General features: G+C 45.6%; 1 protein-coding gene across 1 annotated transcript in view; it reads right to left on the bottom strand.

Annotated features, from left to right (window-relative positions):
- Positions 1-15248, bottom strand: part of LOC120060086 (pleckstrin homology domain-containing family H member 1-like) — a 61253-nt gene that overhangs the window by 16372 nt on the left and 29633 nt on the right. The window contains exons 9-20 of the mRNA XM_039009148.1: positions 14914-15126; positions 13694-13772; positions 13311-13402; positions 13042-13189; positions 11488-11627; positions 11286-11396; positions 11099-11185; positions 6395-6556; positions 5353-5433; positions 3370-3549; positions 769-880; positions 293-405 (exon numbers count right to left, since the gene is read on the bottom strand). Of these exons, the coding sequence (XP_038865076.1) occupies positions 293-405; positions 769-880; positions 3370-3549; positions 5353-5433; positions 6395-6556; positions 11099-11185; positions 11286-11396; positions 11488-11627; positions 13042-13189; positions 13311-13402; positions 13694-13772; positions 14914-15126 (1518 nt within the window). The remainder of the gene's footprint in view (positions 1-292; positions 406-768; positions 881-3369; positions 3550-5352; positions 5434-6394; positions 6557-11098; positions 11186-11285; positions 11397-11487; positions 11628-13041; positions 13190-13310; positions 13403-13693; positions 13773-14913; positions 15127-15248) is intronic.

Raw genomic sequence — 15248 nt, 5'->3', positions numbered from 1 at the left:
AGCTCTAAGACCCCCTACTGTGAGGCTTTGATCTCTGAGCGACGGTAGCGTAGAGGGGCATGGAGTAGGGGGGGCAAGAGAAGAAAAGGAGGGATGCCTCAAACAGACAGACAGACAGAAGGGCTGGGGGCCTCAGTCAGAGCAGTAGACATGAATGCAGCCGGGAGAGGAGAACGAGAGAGGGATGTGAAGAAATACAAAGGAAGAGAAAGTAAAGGGACTCAAAGAAAGGACGTGAAGGAAGTTGAAGCAAAGGAGAGGATGAGAGAGAGGGAGAGATGAAGGGACCAACCTTGAAGAGTTTGAGGGCTTCAGTCTGCAAAGCTTCAGAGGGGAGAGTGGTGAGAGGGGAGCGCAGGCCGTCTTTACAGAAACATAGAACCCCACTCCTCCACAACGCAGAGTCTGAGAGAGAACACAATCACACACACACACACACACACAGATTGGGTTACAAACTCAAGTGGTGCAACAGCTGACCAGGAACAGCCCTACTAGAGGCCAGTCATAAACACTGTCTGCAGATTGAAGACTGGATCAAGAGGTTTCAGTAGTCAGTCCTCCTGGTTGCAAATAACATTAAAGAGCCCCTGACTAAATCTGGATCCTCGGCATCTGATACAGATCTTTTAAGGTATTCCTAGTCAACTGTTGTTAGTCAGTAGCCCTCTCGTGTGTCATATTTTGTGATGTCAGACATACAGACTGATTGACTGGATGGCTGACTGACCGACTGACTGATTGATTTGGTGACTGTAGATGTCTTACCTGGGTCACCGTCTACGTCCAGTAGGTTCCCGACTAACTGCTCGTACTCTGTGCCCACCTTGAAGCTGGCACTGCTGCCTGCTGCCACCGCCAGATGATACAGCCAGGTGTCCTGGACAGGAACGAATGGGAAATAATGGAGATAGGTAAGTGCCAAGATGTGACTGTGTATTATATTTAGACAATAAGGCTGGAGGGGATGTGGTATATATTGCCAATATACCATGGTTAAGGGCTGTTCTGGATACAGCCCTTAGTCGTGGTATTTGGCTATAGACCACAAACCCCCAAGGTGCCTTATTGCTATTATAAACTGGTTACCAATGTAATTAGAGCAGTAAAAAGAAATGTTTTGTCATCCCCATGGTATACGGTCGGTTATACCACGGTTGTCAGCCATTCAGGGCTCGAACCACCCAGTTTATAATATTGAGGTAGCTAACTGCCAAAATGAACTGCCTGAATGACTAGTGGCCCGTAGCACTCACGTCTGTAGCCATGAAGTGCTTTAAAAGGCTGGTCATGGCTCACATCAACACCATCATCCCAGAAACCCTAGACTCACTCAAATTTGCATACCGCCCCAACAGATCCAAAAATTATGCAATCTCTATTGTACTCCAAACAGCCCTTTCCCACCTGGACAAAAGGAACACTTACGTGAGAATGCTATTTGTTGACTACAGCTCAGTGTTCAACAACATAGTGCCCTCAAAGCTCATCACTAAGCTAAGGACCCTGGGACTAAACACCTCCCTCTGCAACTGGATCCTAAACTTCCTGGCGGGCCGTCCCCAAGTGGTAAGGATAGGTAACAACACATCTGCCATGCTGGTCTTCAACACGGGGGCCCCTCAGAGGTGCGTGCTCAGTCCCCTCCTGTATTCCCTGTTCATCCACGACTGCATGGCCAGGAACGACTCCAATACCATCATTAAGTAAAATGTATATAGGTTCAGAAATGTTGTGAAATAGCACAGTTACAAATAGAAATCAAACTGGATGGACATCAAAAATAGAGGGAGGATTAAAAACAAACAAAATATAACTATTGTAAAATAGATTGTGTCTGTAAAATGTGTATAAGATGTATAAACTGAAGGTAGAAGCCTACGTGTTTATTAGTTTACTCCAATTGGGGGAAGGGTGGTAGGGTTTGCGGGGAATAATAAAGGTATATTCTATAAAAAGTATGTATATCTATATAGGTATGTGTATATGTGTATATGTATGCATAAGTGTATGTATATGGATATATATATTTACCCAAAAAATTGTTTGTCAACAACAAAACGTTGGTAGGCCTGATCACCGACAATGATCAGACAGCCTATAGGGAGGTCACAGACCTGGCAGTGTGGTGCCAGGACAACAAGCTCTGCCTCAATGTCAGCAAGACAAAAGAGCTGATTGTGGACTACAAGAAAAGGAGGGCTGAGCACCCCCCATTCTCATCGACGGTGCTGTAGTGGAGCAGGTTGAGAGCTTTAAGTTCCTTGGTGTCCACATCACTAACACGTTATCATGACCCAAACACACCAAGACAGTCGTGAAGAGGGCACGACAACGCCTATTCCCCCTCAGGAGACTGAAAAGATTTGGCTTGGGTCCTCAGATCCTCAAAATGTTCCACAGCTGCACCATCGAGAAAATCCTGACGGGTTGCATCACTGCCTGGTATGGCAACTGCTTGGCCTCCGACTACAAAGCACTATAGAGGGTAGTTAGTTCGTACGGTCCAGTACATCACTAGGGCCAAGCTTCCTGCCATCCAGGACCCCTATACCAGGCGGTGTCAGAGGAAGGCCCAAAAAATTGTCAGACTCCAGCCACCCTAATCATAGACTGTTCTCTCTGCTACTGCACGCAGTACCGGAGCGCCAAGTCTAGGTCCAAAAGGTTCCTTAACAGCTTCTACGCCCAAGCCATAAGACTGCTAAACAGCTAATCAAATCGCTACCCGGACTATTTGCAGTTACCCCCTTTTCTACTCTGCTGCTACTCGCTGTTTATTATCTATGCATAATAACTTTACCCCTACCTACCTGTACATATTAACTCAATTACCTTGACTAACCTGTACCCCCGCACACTGACTCGGTACCAGTACACCCTGTATATAGCTTTGTTATTGTTATTTTATTGTGGTACTTTTTAAACTTTGATTAATTTTATTTTTTATAAATGTTTTGAGCAAATATTTTCTTACTTTTCAAACAATGCTGCATTGTTGGTTAAGGGCTTGTAAGTAAACTTGTCACGCACGGTAAGGTCTACACTGTTGTATTATAACATTTGATTTGATTTGTCTGTGGATTGCGATTTACATTTGAGTATAGTTTCCTGTTTACAAATATTGTGAGTTGCACTGTACTTATTTACATAATACTGGGACTTATCTATCTCCATAGGAAGAGGCCATAGGTTAGGGTTAGTGTGGAGTTATAGGTACTGTACCTTCTCTTACTTGGCGCCTATGAGCATGTAGGTGAGGGGGTGCGTGGGTAATGTAGTTTTAGAGTGCTGCACATTCTGTTGCTTGGTACCTATGAGCAGGTAGGTGAGGGGGTGTATGGGTTGTGTAGTTTTAGAGTGCTGTACCTTCTCTTGCTTGGTACCTATGAGCAGGTAGGTGGGGCTCTGCTCTCTGGGGTGCACCACTAGCGTACAGTGGGACGACAAGAAGCCACGCCCACTGGCCTCGTAGTCCTCGTCCGAGTCACATGACCTGTCCACCTCTTCCACCGCCGCCTCGCGCATCCGCAGCTGGCCTAGGGGGAGCTGACACGCACACACCCATTTAGGGAATATATTCACATATGATATAGAGCAGAGCCAACCAAACTAGGGTGATGTCTGATTTGGCCCGTCAGGACCACTATGGGGCCCCCGACCCAAAAATAAATACATTTGATTGTGCATCAGCAGTGTTCCTCATGTTATGTCAGTCACTGACAGTCAATCAATTAGCCCATGTCAGCTAACATTTTCTAGATAAGTTAGTCTAGCCAGCTATCTAAGCCTTGTAGTAATCATGTCTGAATTACTGACCGGGCACCCAAGGCATGTGCCCAGGGTCCCTGACCTCCAGGGGACCCCCCATTGATTTTGTTAGTCACTCTCACTCAGGTATCATTTGAACATGGCATAAGTCATGGGAAAATATGTAGAAATGCAGGGAATTAGCATCAAAAGTGCAAAAACAAAACTCCATCCCATGGGAAAATATGTGGAATTGCAGGACATTAAAGGTGCTACACATAGGATTGTTTAGAATTTTTTGCATTTCAGAACATGTCCATAATATATCTGCAGTAATAGTGGAATGATAGTGTTTCACAGTATAACTTAGCCGCCATTGTTGTGATTGACTGGCATATTCGCCTATTGATTTCTCCCGCCGGAGTGGCATCTGTTGTCAAAATGGGAAAGCTGTTCTGACTTTGTGGCTGTGTTATCTAGTGGAAATCACTGTCATTTCCTGGTTGCTAGAATTCTAAGCATTTCGCTCAATTTCAGTTTATGTGAGAAAAAAACAAGCACTGAATATTTAACCTCATTTAACCTCTGAATCAGAGAGGTGCGGGGGCTGCCTTAATCAACATCCACGTCATCAGCGCCCAGGGAACAGTGGGTTAACTGCTTTGCTCAGGGGCAGAACAACAGATTTTTATCTTGTCAGCTCGGGGATTTGATCCAGCAACCATTTGGTTTCTGGCCCAGAGCTCCTACCCGCCAGGCTACCTGCCATATTATCTAAACCGCTTTGAAATATATTTTCAACAACTAAAAATATTGTTTTTAAAGCTGTTTGAAGCTGGTGTACCAAAACTGCTTCAAACAACTGTAATAACATATTTGTTTTGTTATTGGAAAGATATTTCACAGCGATTTAAACAGTACAATGATTCCTTACACTATTCAGTGCTTGTTTTCTCACAAACTGAAATTGAGCGAACAGTGTAGAATTTTAGCAACCAGGAAATGACCAGGAGATTGTCACTAGATAACCCAGCCACAAAGTCAGAACGGTTTCCCATTTTGACAACAGATGCTGCTCCCGCGCGATAAATCAATAGGCGAATCACAACACTGGCGGTTAAGTAATACTGTGAAACACTATCATTCCACTATTAGCGGCAGATATATTATGGACATTTTCTGAAATTACAATGCAAAAATTATACAAAATCCTATGTGTAACACCTTTAACTTTAAAGCTACAGTTGTTTTTCGTTTTATGAACATAGAAACTTGGTTGCTGTTTCTATGCTATAATTGTAAAAATATGAATAAATCTTTAATACTGGTAATCAGAATATGTTGTTAGGTGTCAAAATATATGGCTACAATTTGATTAATGTTTTTATGATTACATTTAAAAAAGCTATTGATTCAAGACCCTAAAAAGCTATTGCTTACCTTTTTATTTTTCTGAATAAATGTGTAGAAATATTTTGCTTACCCTTTATTGTTCGGCCTGCGTCCCACCAAGCCCAAAAATGTGAGCACCCCTGATATAGAGACTGGCAACAATTGAGGACACATGAGGGTAAGTTTAGCAGGAGAAAAGGAAGGGAGTACCTTGTCATCCTGGTTCCTGTAGTAATAAAACACCTTGCTGACCAGAGAACACCACACCAGCTTAGAGTGACCATGCTTCACCTAGAGAAAGAGAAAAAGAGAGCGAGGAGAAAGTATGAGGGTAATACACTCATTACCACTGACTGTATCGCATATTTCTCATTTGAACACCAGGTGGCACTAGAGAGTGGGTGTGTATGTGCGTCTGTGGATTTCTGGCCACATGTCATCATGACTCATGATCCCAGCTGTACATCTCTTCGTCAGGGTCAAAGGTCAAATATGCAGCGAGAGAGGTCGTGAACCAGCAGTACATCACTATAGAGCTCTGAGGTGTATAACGTCATAGTGTAGAGATCAAAGCCTCTTTAAAGGAAGAGTAGAGGGAGGTTTCATCTGTCAGTCAGCCGTAACAGACACCCCTCTGAAGTTAGAAGGTTGCCACGCCCCCTGTACTAACCATACTGACAGATACACCTCAGTGGAGAGAGACAAGAAAGAGCCAGAGGGGGATGGAGTGAAAGGGGGGATATCACTCAAACATTCCATCATCCCCTGACCAGTAAGGGGTGCTAACCGTAGCCGTGTCCCAACGCAAATTAGCTTTCCAGGAATCTGCCGAAAGTGAAAGCCTTCTGTCAAACTGACTTGCAGTCTAAAGAATGGTTAGTTTAAACTTTCCCGTGTCCTAATATGATACATATGGTTGATATAACAGGTCTCTATATTGGGCGAGAATAGCTGTATTGTTCTGTAATGCCTTTGAAATAAGGGTTGTCCTTCCATGAAAAAGACAAGTTAAAAGCTTCCGTGACAACTGTGTGTTTGAAAGGATCGCCTGAGCAAGGCTGTGTCCAGAATCTGTGATCCACAAATCATCCTGCTTACATCCCAACGAACCACCCATTATGTGATCAAGATAAGTCATTCTGTACCTCGCCTTGCTCAAGCCAATCCCCTTAAACATGCTGTCTGTTTCTCATCTCCATAACCCTCATATCTTAGGCCCAACCTCCAGCCTAGTGATGCATTGACCCCTGACCTTAGTGAGCCAGCCCCTCACGGTGGGTTTGGCTCCAGTGGTCTCCATTGGGACGGGGCTGCTGGCCTGGACCTTGAGAATGTTCTGTAGAACTCTGATCCACTCCTCTAAGATGTTGGGAGAGTCAGCTGTCAGGTAGAACGTCTTCTTCTCTGTTATCAACTGATTAGAACAGGAGATGGAGAAAATATGAGAGAAATGCATTATTGAGTGTGAAAGCATGCCTGTGAAAGTGTGCCTGTGCAAACAGGTAGACACATACATTTAAGCAAGCAAGCAAGCAAGCACACACACACACACACACACACACACACACACACACACACACACACACACACACACACACACACACACACACACACACACACACACACACACACACACACACACACACACACACACACACACACACACACACACACACACACACACACACACACACACACACAATTTTACTTGTCACATGCTTCATAAACAACAGGTGTGGATTAACAGTGAAATGCTTACTTACGGGCCCTTCCCAACAATGCAGAGAGAAAGGAAATAGATAAATAATAAAAAAAAGTTAAAAACGTAATAATAAAAGTAATAATAAATACAAAATTAGTAATGATAACTTGGCTATATATAACGGGGTACCAGTACAGAGTCGACGTGCAGGGGTACGAGTTAATTGAGGTAGATATGTACATATAACTAGGAATAAAGTGACAGATAATAAACATTAGCAGCAGCGTATGTGATGAGTCAAAAAAGTTAGTGCAAAAAGGGTCAATGCAGATAGTCCGGGTAGCTATTTGGTAAACTGAAGCTGTTTAGGTTCCTGTTGGTTCCAGAATTGGTGCATCGGTACTGCTTTCCAAGATAACATATGGGTGGCTGGGGTCTAGGGTGTCTATAGTCTATATGACTAGGGTGGCTGGGGTCTTTGACACTTTTTAGGGCCTTCCTCTGACACCACCTGTTATAGAGGTCCGGGATGACAGGGAGCTTGGCCCAAGTGATGTACTGGGCCGTCCGCACTACCCTCTGTAGCGCCTTGCGGTTGGATGCCGAGCATTTGCCGTACCAAGCGGTGATGAAGCCAGTCAAGATGCTCTCAAAGGTGCAGCTATAGAACTTTTTGATGCCAAATCTTTTCAGCCACCTGAGGGGTAAGAGGCATTGTCGTGCCCTCTTCACGACTGTGTTGGTATGTTTGGATCATGATAGATCATTAGTGATGTGGACACTGAGGAACGTGAAGCTCTCAACCTGCTCCACTACAGCCCCGGAGGTGCTCAGCCCTCCTTTTCTTGTAGTCCACAATCAGCTCCTTTGTCTTGCTGACATTGAGGCAGAGGTTGTTGTCCTGGCACCACACTGCCAGGGGTCTGTGACCTCCTCCCTATAGACTGTCTCATCGTTGTCGGTAATCAGGCCTACCACCGTTGTGCCATTGACAAACTTAATGGTGGTGTTGGAGTTGTGCACGGCCATGCAGTCGTGGGTGAACAGGGAGTACAGGAGGGGAATAAGCATGCACCCCTGAGGGGCCCCCGTGTTGAGGGTCAGTGTGGCGAATGTGCTGTTACCTACCCTCACCACCTGGGGGCGTCGCGTCAGGAAATCCACGATCCAGTTGCAGAGGGAGACGTTCAGTCCCAGGGTCTTTAGCTTAGTGATGAGCTTGGAGGGCACTATGGAGTTGAACACTGAGCTGTAGTCAATGAATAGCATTTTCACATAGGTGTTCATCATCTGTGGATCTGTTGGGGCGGTATGTGAATTTGAGTGTGTCTAGGGTGTCTGGGATGATGGTATTGATGTGATCCATGACCAGCCTTTCAAAGCACTTCATGGCTACAGATGTGAGTGCTACGTGGCGAGAGTCATTTAGACAACTTGGCGTTTTTGGGCACAGGGACTATGATGATCTGCTTCAAACATGTTGGTATTACAGACTGGGTCAGGGAGAGGTTGAAAATGTCAGTGAAGATGCTTGCCAGCTGGTCAGTGCATGCTCTGAGTATGCACCCTGATCCAGCCTTGTGAATGTCAACCTGTTTAACGGTCTTACTCACATTGGCTGCGGAAAGCGGGATTATAAAATCGTCCAGAACAGCTGGTGCTGTCACGCATGGTTCAGTGTTGCTTGCTTCGAAGCGAACATAGAATGCATTGAGCTTGTCTGGTGGGCTCGCGTCACTGGGCAGCTCGCGGCCGGGTTTTCCTTTGTAATCCGTGATAGTTTGCAAGCCCAGCCACATTTGACGATTGTCAGCGCCGGTGTAGTAGGATTTTGATCTTAGTCCTTTATTGACACAATGCCTTCGATGGTTCATCGGAAGGCATAGTGGGATTTCTTTAAAGCGTGCGGGTTAGTGTACCGCTCCTTGAAAGCGGCAGCTCTAGCCTTTAGTTCAGTGCGGATGTTGCCTGTAATCCATGGCTTCTGGTTGGGATATGTACAAACGGTCACTGTGGGGATGACATCATCAATTCACTTATTAATGAAACCGGTGACTGATGTGGTAAACTCCTCAATGCTATCGAATGAGTCCCGGAACATATTCCAGTCTGTGCTTGCGAAACAGTCCAGTAGCTTAGCATCCGCATCACTTCTGTATTGAGCGCGTCACTGGTGCTTCCTGTTTGAGATTTCCTTTTAAGCAGGAATCAGGAGGATAGAGTAATGGTCAGAGCTTTGTATGCATGGCTGTGTGTGGAGTAGAGGTGATCTAGAGTATTTTTCGCCTCTAGTTGCACTGGTGACATGCTGGTAGAAATGAGGTAAAACGGATTTAAGTTTTCCTGCATTAAAATCACCGGCCTCTCGGAGCATCGCCTCTGGATGAGCATTTTGTGGTTCGTTTTTGGCCCTATACAGCTTGTTGAGTGTGGTCTTAGTAAAGACAGCTACGAAAAATATAGATGAAAACTCTCTTGGTAAATAGTATGGTCTACAATTTATCATGAGGTATTCTAACTCAGGTGAGCAGAACCTCGAGACTTCCTTAATATCAGAGATTGCGCACAAACTGTTGTTAACGAAGAGACACACACCACCTATCTTGAGCTTACCCAACGCTGCTGTCCTGCCGATGCATAGAAAAACCAGCTAGAACATGATCCATGTCCTTGTTCAGCTAAGTTTCCGAGAAGCATAGGATATTACAGTTCTTCAGGTCCCGTTGATAGGATAGAGCTTGTCCATCTTTTCCCGTGTGTTCTCCAGTGATTGTACATTCGGAAACACAACAGAGGGTAGAGGCGCTTTACTTACTCGCAGCCGTTCATCAGGGTACCCACACGTTCATCAGGGTACCCGCACATTCATCAGGGTACCCACACGTTCATCAGGGTACCCACACGTTCATCAGGGTACCCACACGTTCATCAGGGTACCCCACACGTTCATCAGGGTACCCCACACGTTCATCAGGGTACCCCACACGTTCATCAGGGTACCCACACGTTCATCAGGGTACCCCACACGTTCATCAGGGTACCCCACACGTTCATCAGGGTACCCACACGTTCATCAGGGTACCCCACACGTTCATCAGGGTACCCCACACGTTCATCAGGGTACCCACACACTGATCAGGGTACCCACACGTTCATCAGGGTACCCACACGTTCATCAGGGTACCCACACGTTCATCAGGGTACCCCACACGTTCATCAGGGTACCCACACGTTCATCAGGGTACCCCACACGTTCATCAGGGTACCCACACGTTCATCAGGGTACCCACACGTTCATCAGGGTACCCCACACGTTCATCAGGGTACCCCACACGTTCATCAGGGTACCCCACACGTTCATCAGGGTACCCACACGTTCATCAGGGTACCCACACGTTCATCAGGGTACCCCACACGTTCATCAGGGTACCCACACGTTCATCAGGGTACCCCACACGTTCATCAGGGTACCCACACACTGATCAGGGTACCCACACACTGATCAGGGTACCCACACGTTCATCAGGGTACCCACACGTTCATCAGGGTACCCACACGTTCATCAGGGTACCCACACGTTCATCAGGGTACCCCACACGTTCATCAGGGTACCCCACACGTTCATCAGGGTACCCACACGTTCATCAGGGTACCCACACGTTCATCAGGGTACCCACACGTTACCCATATATCGCCGTCTCTTTCCCTTCCGAGTGTCAGGGACTAGGACCTGATCCGGGGTGAGCGGTATGTCCTGTGCCGCCGACTCATTGAAGTAGAAATTGCCATCCGAATCTAGGTTAGTGATTACTGTTCTGATGTCCAGAAACTCTTCTTGGTCATAGGAAATGATGGCGGAAACATTATGTAAAAAATGAGTTAATTTCAGTGCAAAAAAAACACACAACGTAGCAGAACTGGTCAAGAGCCCGAAAAAACAGCCGCTATACATTCCAGCGCCGTTCTTCACACGGATGCACGCCACGCATACACGCACGCACAAACAGACACACAAACAAACACACCAGATCACCAGATCAGTAAAGATGAGAATCAGCTTTAGAACACAACATTCCATTCCCTGCAAGGCTATCCCTGATGATGTTAAGCCCCTCTGGAGGAATGCTGCCCTTTCTCTTTGACCCAGTTTGGTAATGGTGGTAGGTTAGGGTGTGTGCGTGTGCACGTGTGTAGAGGTGCTCTCGGAACCAGAACCAAAATCTTGGTTTTCAGTCCCTCTTCAATATCACTCACCTGGAATGTCTGTGCTCCTTCTCCACGGACGATCCTGCAGAAAGAGTTCAGCTCCATCTGACCCTGAGGCTTCCTTATAACGTCGCTCTGAAAGACCATAGGAGTTGGCAATACAGCTCAAACAGATCTGTGACCAGTTGAACTAATTCGTCAGTAAAGCACATAGTGATGACGTGTGGCGACTCACAGGAGACTTGTAGTAGAGTATCTCTCCGTTCCTCAGGATGAACCAGCGTCTTTTCCAAGCCTTCACCTGACTGCCCATCTTCAGCAGGTACCCTGACTTCTCCAGCGTCTCCTGTATGGTAACATCCAGTATTGTTGTATCGTATGGTATGGTATCATTTTGTTTAATTTTGCATTGTACTGTACGGTAAATGGTCACTCACGGGCTCTCGCAGGCTCTCACAGGAGTATGAGGATGTTCTCTGGACTTTGTGTTCCGGCTCAGAGTAGTCAGAGTCCAGGGAGTAGGCATCAGGTGGGATGGCGTAGTCACTCTCAGAGCTGATGGACGACATGGACACACCTGGAGAAATCAACGGTCAGAGGTCAACAAATTGACAGACAGGTGACTCAGATGGCCGACAGCTGACGGACTTATTGTCATACACCAGACCAGTGTCTCTCAACTGGTCCTCCGGATGTTGCTGTGTGGTCCCTTAGATGGTTAGCTAGCCTAGCACTCATTTAGTACTAGTTTACATGTAAGTACTAGCTTATTATTAGTTTACATGTAAGCAGGCGTCCATAGAGAAGAACCATAGCTTGTTGGTCCCTGATACAGTACGAAAAAGTTGAAAAACACTGATGTAACTACCCTATATATAAAAAAGTATGTGGACACCCCTTCAAATTAGTGGATGCGGCTATTTCAGCCACACCTGTTGCTATCAGGTGTATAAAATTGAGCACACCGCCATGCTATCTCCATAGAAGAGCTCAGTGACTTTTTAACATGGCACCGTCATATGATGCCACCTTTCCAACAAGTCAGTTCGTCAAATTTCTGCCCTGCTGGTGCTGCCCCCGTCAACTGTAAGTGCTGTTATTGTGAAGTGGAAACATCTAGGAGCAACAACGGCTCAGCCGTGAAGTGGTAGGCCACACAAGCGCACAGAACAGGACCACCGAGTGCAGAAGCGCGTAGCGCGTCCTCGGTTGAAACACTCACTACCGAGTTCGAAACTGCCTCTGGAAGCAACGTCAGCACAAGAACTGTTTTGTCGGGAGCTTCATGAAATGGGTTTCCATGGCCGAGCAGCCACACACAAGCCTAAGATCACCATCCGCAATGCCAAGCGTCGGCTGGAGTGGTGTAATGGTCACCGCCATTAGACTCTGGAGCAGTGGAAATGTGTTCTCTGGAGTGATGAATCACGTTTCACCATCAGGAAGTCCGACTGACGAATCTGGGTTCGGCGGATGCCAGGAGAACGCTACCTGCCCCAATACATAGTGCTAACTGTAAAGTTTGGTGGATGAGGAATAATGGTCTGGGGCAGTTTTTCATGGTTTGGGGTAGGCCCCTTAGTTCCAGTGAAGGGAAATCTTAACGCTACAGCATACAATGACATTCTAGACGATTCTTTGCTTCCAACTTTGTGGCAACAGTTTGGGAAAGGCCCTTTTCTGTTTCAGCAAGTCCCCGCAGCAATGTTCCAACATCTAGTGGAAAGCCTTCCAAGAATAGTGGGCTGTTATAGCAGCAAAGGGGGGACCAACTCCATATTAATGCCCATGATTATGGAATGAGATGTTTGACGAGCAGGTTTCAACATACTTTTGGTCATGTCGTATATGTTCCTTCTTGTGTCAGGGACCAACAACCTATAGTTATTCCTAGTTGGAAGACCGTTTACATTAAAATAAGCACTGGAGAGCAGACTAAATCAGTGTCAGCTAACTATGAAGGATAACAACGCTGATGTAGCAATGCTCACCCCTCTTGACGGCGCGAGGGCTCCCAGGGGTGCTTCCCTTCCTGTCTGGGCCCAGGGTGGAGGTCCTGAGGCTGGCCAGAGAGCCACTGTCGTCCTCCGAACCAGAGTCGTCATCATGCAGGGGCACACTGCTGATCTGAGTGGCTTTCTGCAGACACACACAAGGAGAGACGTTTAGATATTCCTCAGCACATACCACAGTCCGTAGGAAGTTGATATGTCATTGTCAATTTGTCACAATTCGAGCTACTGCAGAGGATGGTACTTACCCCTTTGAGTGTGGTATACACGGGCACACTGATATTCTTGTAAATCAGGTGAGTGAATGGTCCTGTGGAGGGGTACTGCGGCAAGCTGGATCCTGCAGAAAACATGAGATGTATGTGATCCAGAGAGAACGCAAGGTGATAATTATAGCTGTGTGTCTTAAGTCCTATTGTTTCATCACAGCTGATTAAAAAAAAACAAGGTTTCCGTCCTTACACACCTCTTTAAAGAGCTCATAAAAGCTTCCCAGATCGCACCTGCACAGGTGTTACTTAGCCCTGTCTGCTGAGAGGATGTTACATCAAAAACGAGTACTGACAGATCCCATACTGTAACCCCCCTACAGATACAGAGAGTCTTTTCCAACATGAGCAGGGTAACTCACCTCGTCCAGGACCTCTGGCTCCTGCAGTCGCCTCTGATACTCTCATCCCTGACTTGGCTACAGCATAGATACGGCTCTCCTGTAGAGCACACAGATCAATGTGCAAGCATAAGTGTGTGTTTGTGTTTCACAGATGTGGTCAAATATATTGGCAATAGAGCTCTCGCTCTCTCTCTCTTATATAAAACGGGTTGGATGGCTATTTTTACCCTGAAACTTACCACAGGTGAGATAGATTAGCAGTTAACAAGAATCACTTACCTCTAACCAAATTCATTTGAATGATAAATTATTAAGTCATTTATTTTGAACTTTGAAGTGAAAAATCTCAACTTAAGTTTACAATAATTTTTTTGGGGGGGTCCTGTGCACGTGTAAATTAAACAAATACACATATTAACAATGAACGTTTTTTCAATTCCAACTTATTTTAGAAGACATGGTGCCAGGGTGTCAATATATTTGACCTCATCTGTATAACAATACTTTGGCTGCCCCCAGCCACTCTACAGGAGCACACACATACACAGATATGAGACAACTGCAAAAAACACTTATAAATACAGTATTTCTATATTACATATTACTCGTTACATTTAACAAAAGTAACGCATTACTTTACAATATTACTTTGTGTGGAAAGTAACATGTCATATTAGTTTGTGTTACTTTCATGAAAAAAAGATAGGCTACTTACTAACTCAGGTTTGATCACTAGCTTCTCCTTTTATATATATATATATATATATATATATATATATATATATATATATATATATATATATATATATATATATATATATATATATGGGCTGTTTAATAAGCCAAATATACTGTAAGCCAAACATCTGGACCGATTTCCTATCTTTTCATTCAAAATATTTATCTCGAGCCACTAGTTCTGGTTAGAGACCACACACTTGACACTAGACGGGAAAGCCCTGCTATCACAGAAGCGATCCATGGCAATCAGCGGTGCGTCCTCTATACATTTATATGGACAGCACCTGTCATGACATTTCTCCAAACAGCCTTTCTCAGCTCGCTCGGGAACTAAATGAGGAAACAAGTCGAGATCGGATCATGGAAACACCAAGCGACTGTAATAATATTACCCAACTTGAAAAAGTAACATGTTACTTTACTCTGTTACTCATAAAAGTAATTTGATGAAGTAACGCATTCCTTTTGGAATGCGTTACCCTCAACACCGATCTTACCCAGGAGGGGAACCGGTGCAGAGGAGGGGTGGGGGGTTTCAGGACATCCGGGTCCAGCAGTTCCAGATCCTCAGCCAACCTAACAAACACTTGTTCCTTGGGAGGACCTTTGGCCCCGGGCCCCTCCACCACCCCCTCCATACCGTCAGGCAGCCCGTCATCTATATCTGTCTCTTCCAGGACATGATTGCAGTTGGAAGGGGACACAGGGCTCTACAGGGTGCAGAAGATGAAAATAAAACAAACAAATGCTATAATTGAAACTACATCAAGTGAGTGAAGTCAGGGCCTCTTTTTTTCGTCGTTACGTGACAGACTGTTGACTTCAGGCACTC

This window comes from Salvelinus namaycush, chromosome 15, assembly GCF_016432855.1.
Source record: "Salvelinus namaycush isolate Seneca chromosome 15, SaNama_1.0, whole genome shotgun sequence".
Taxonomy (NCBI): Eukaryota; Metazoa; Chordata; class Actinopteri; order Salmoniformes; family Salmonidae; genus Salvelinus; species Salvelinus namaycush.
Note: the sequence above shows the minus strand (reverse complement) of the source record. Positions and strands in the feature narration are given on the sequence as shown.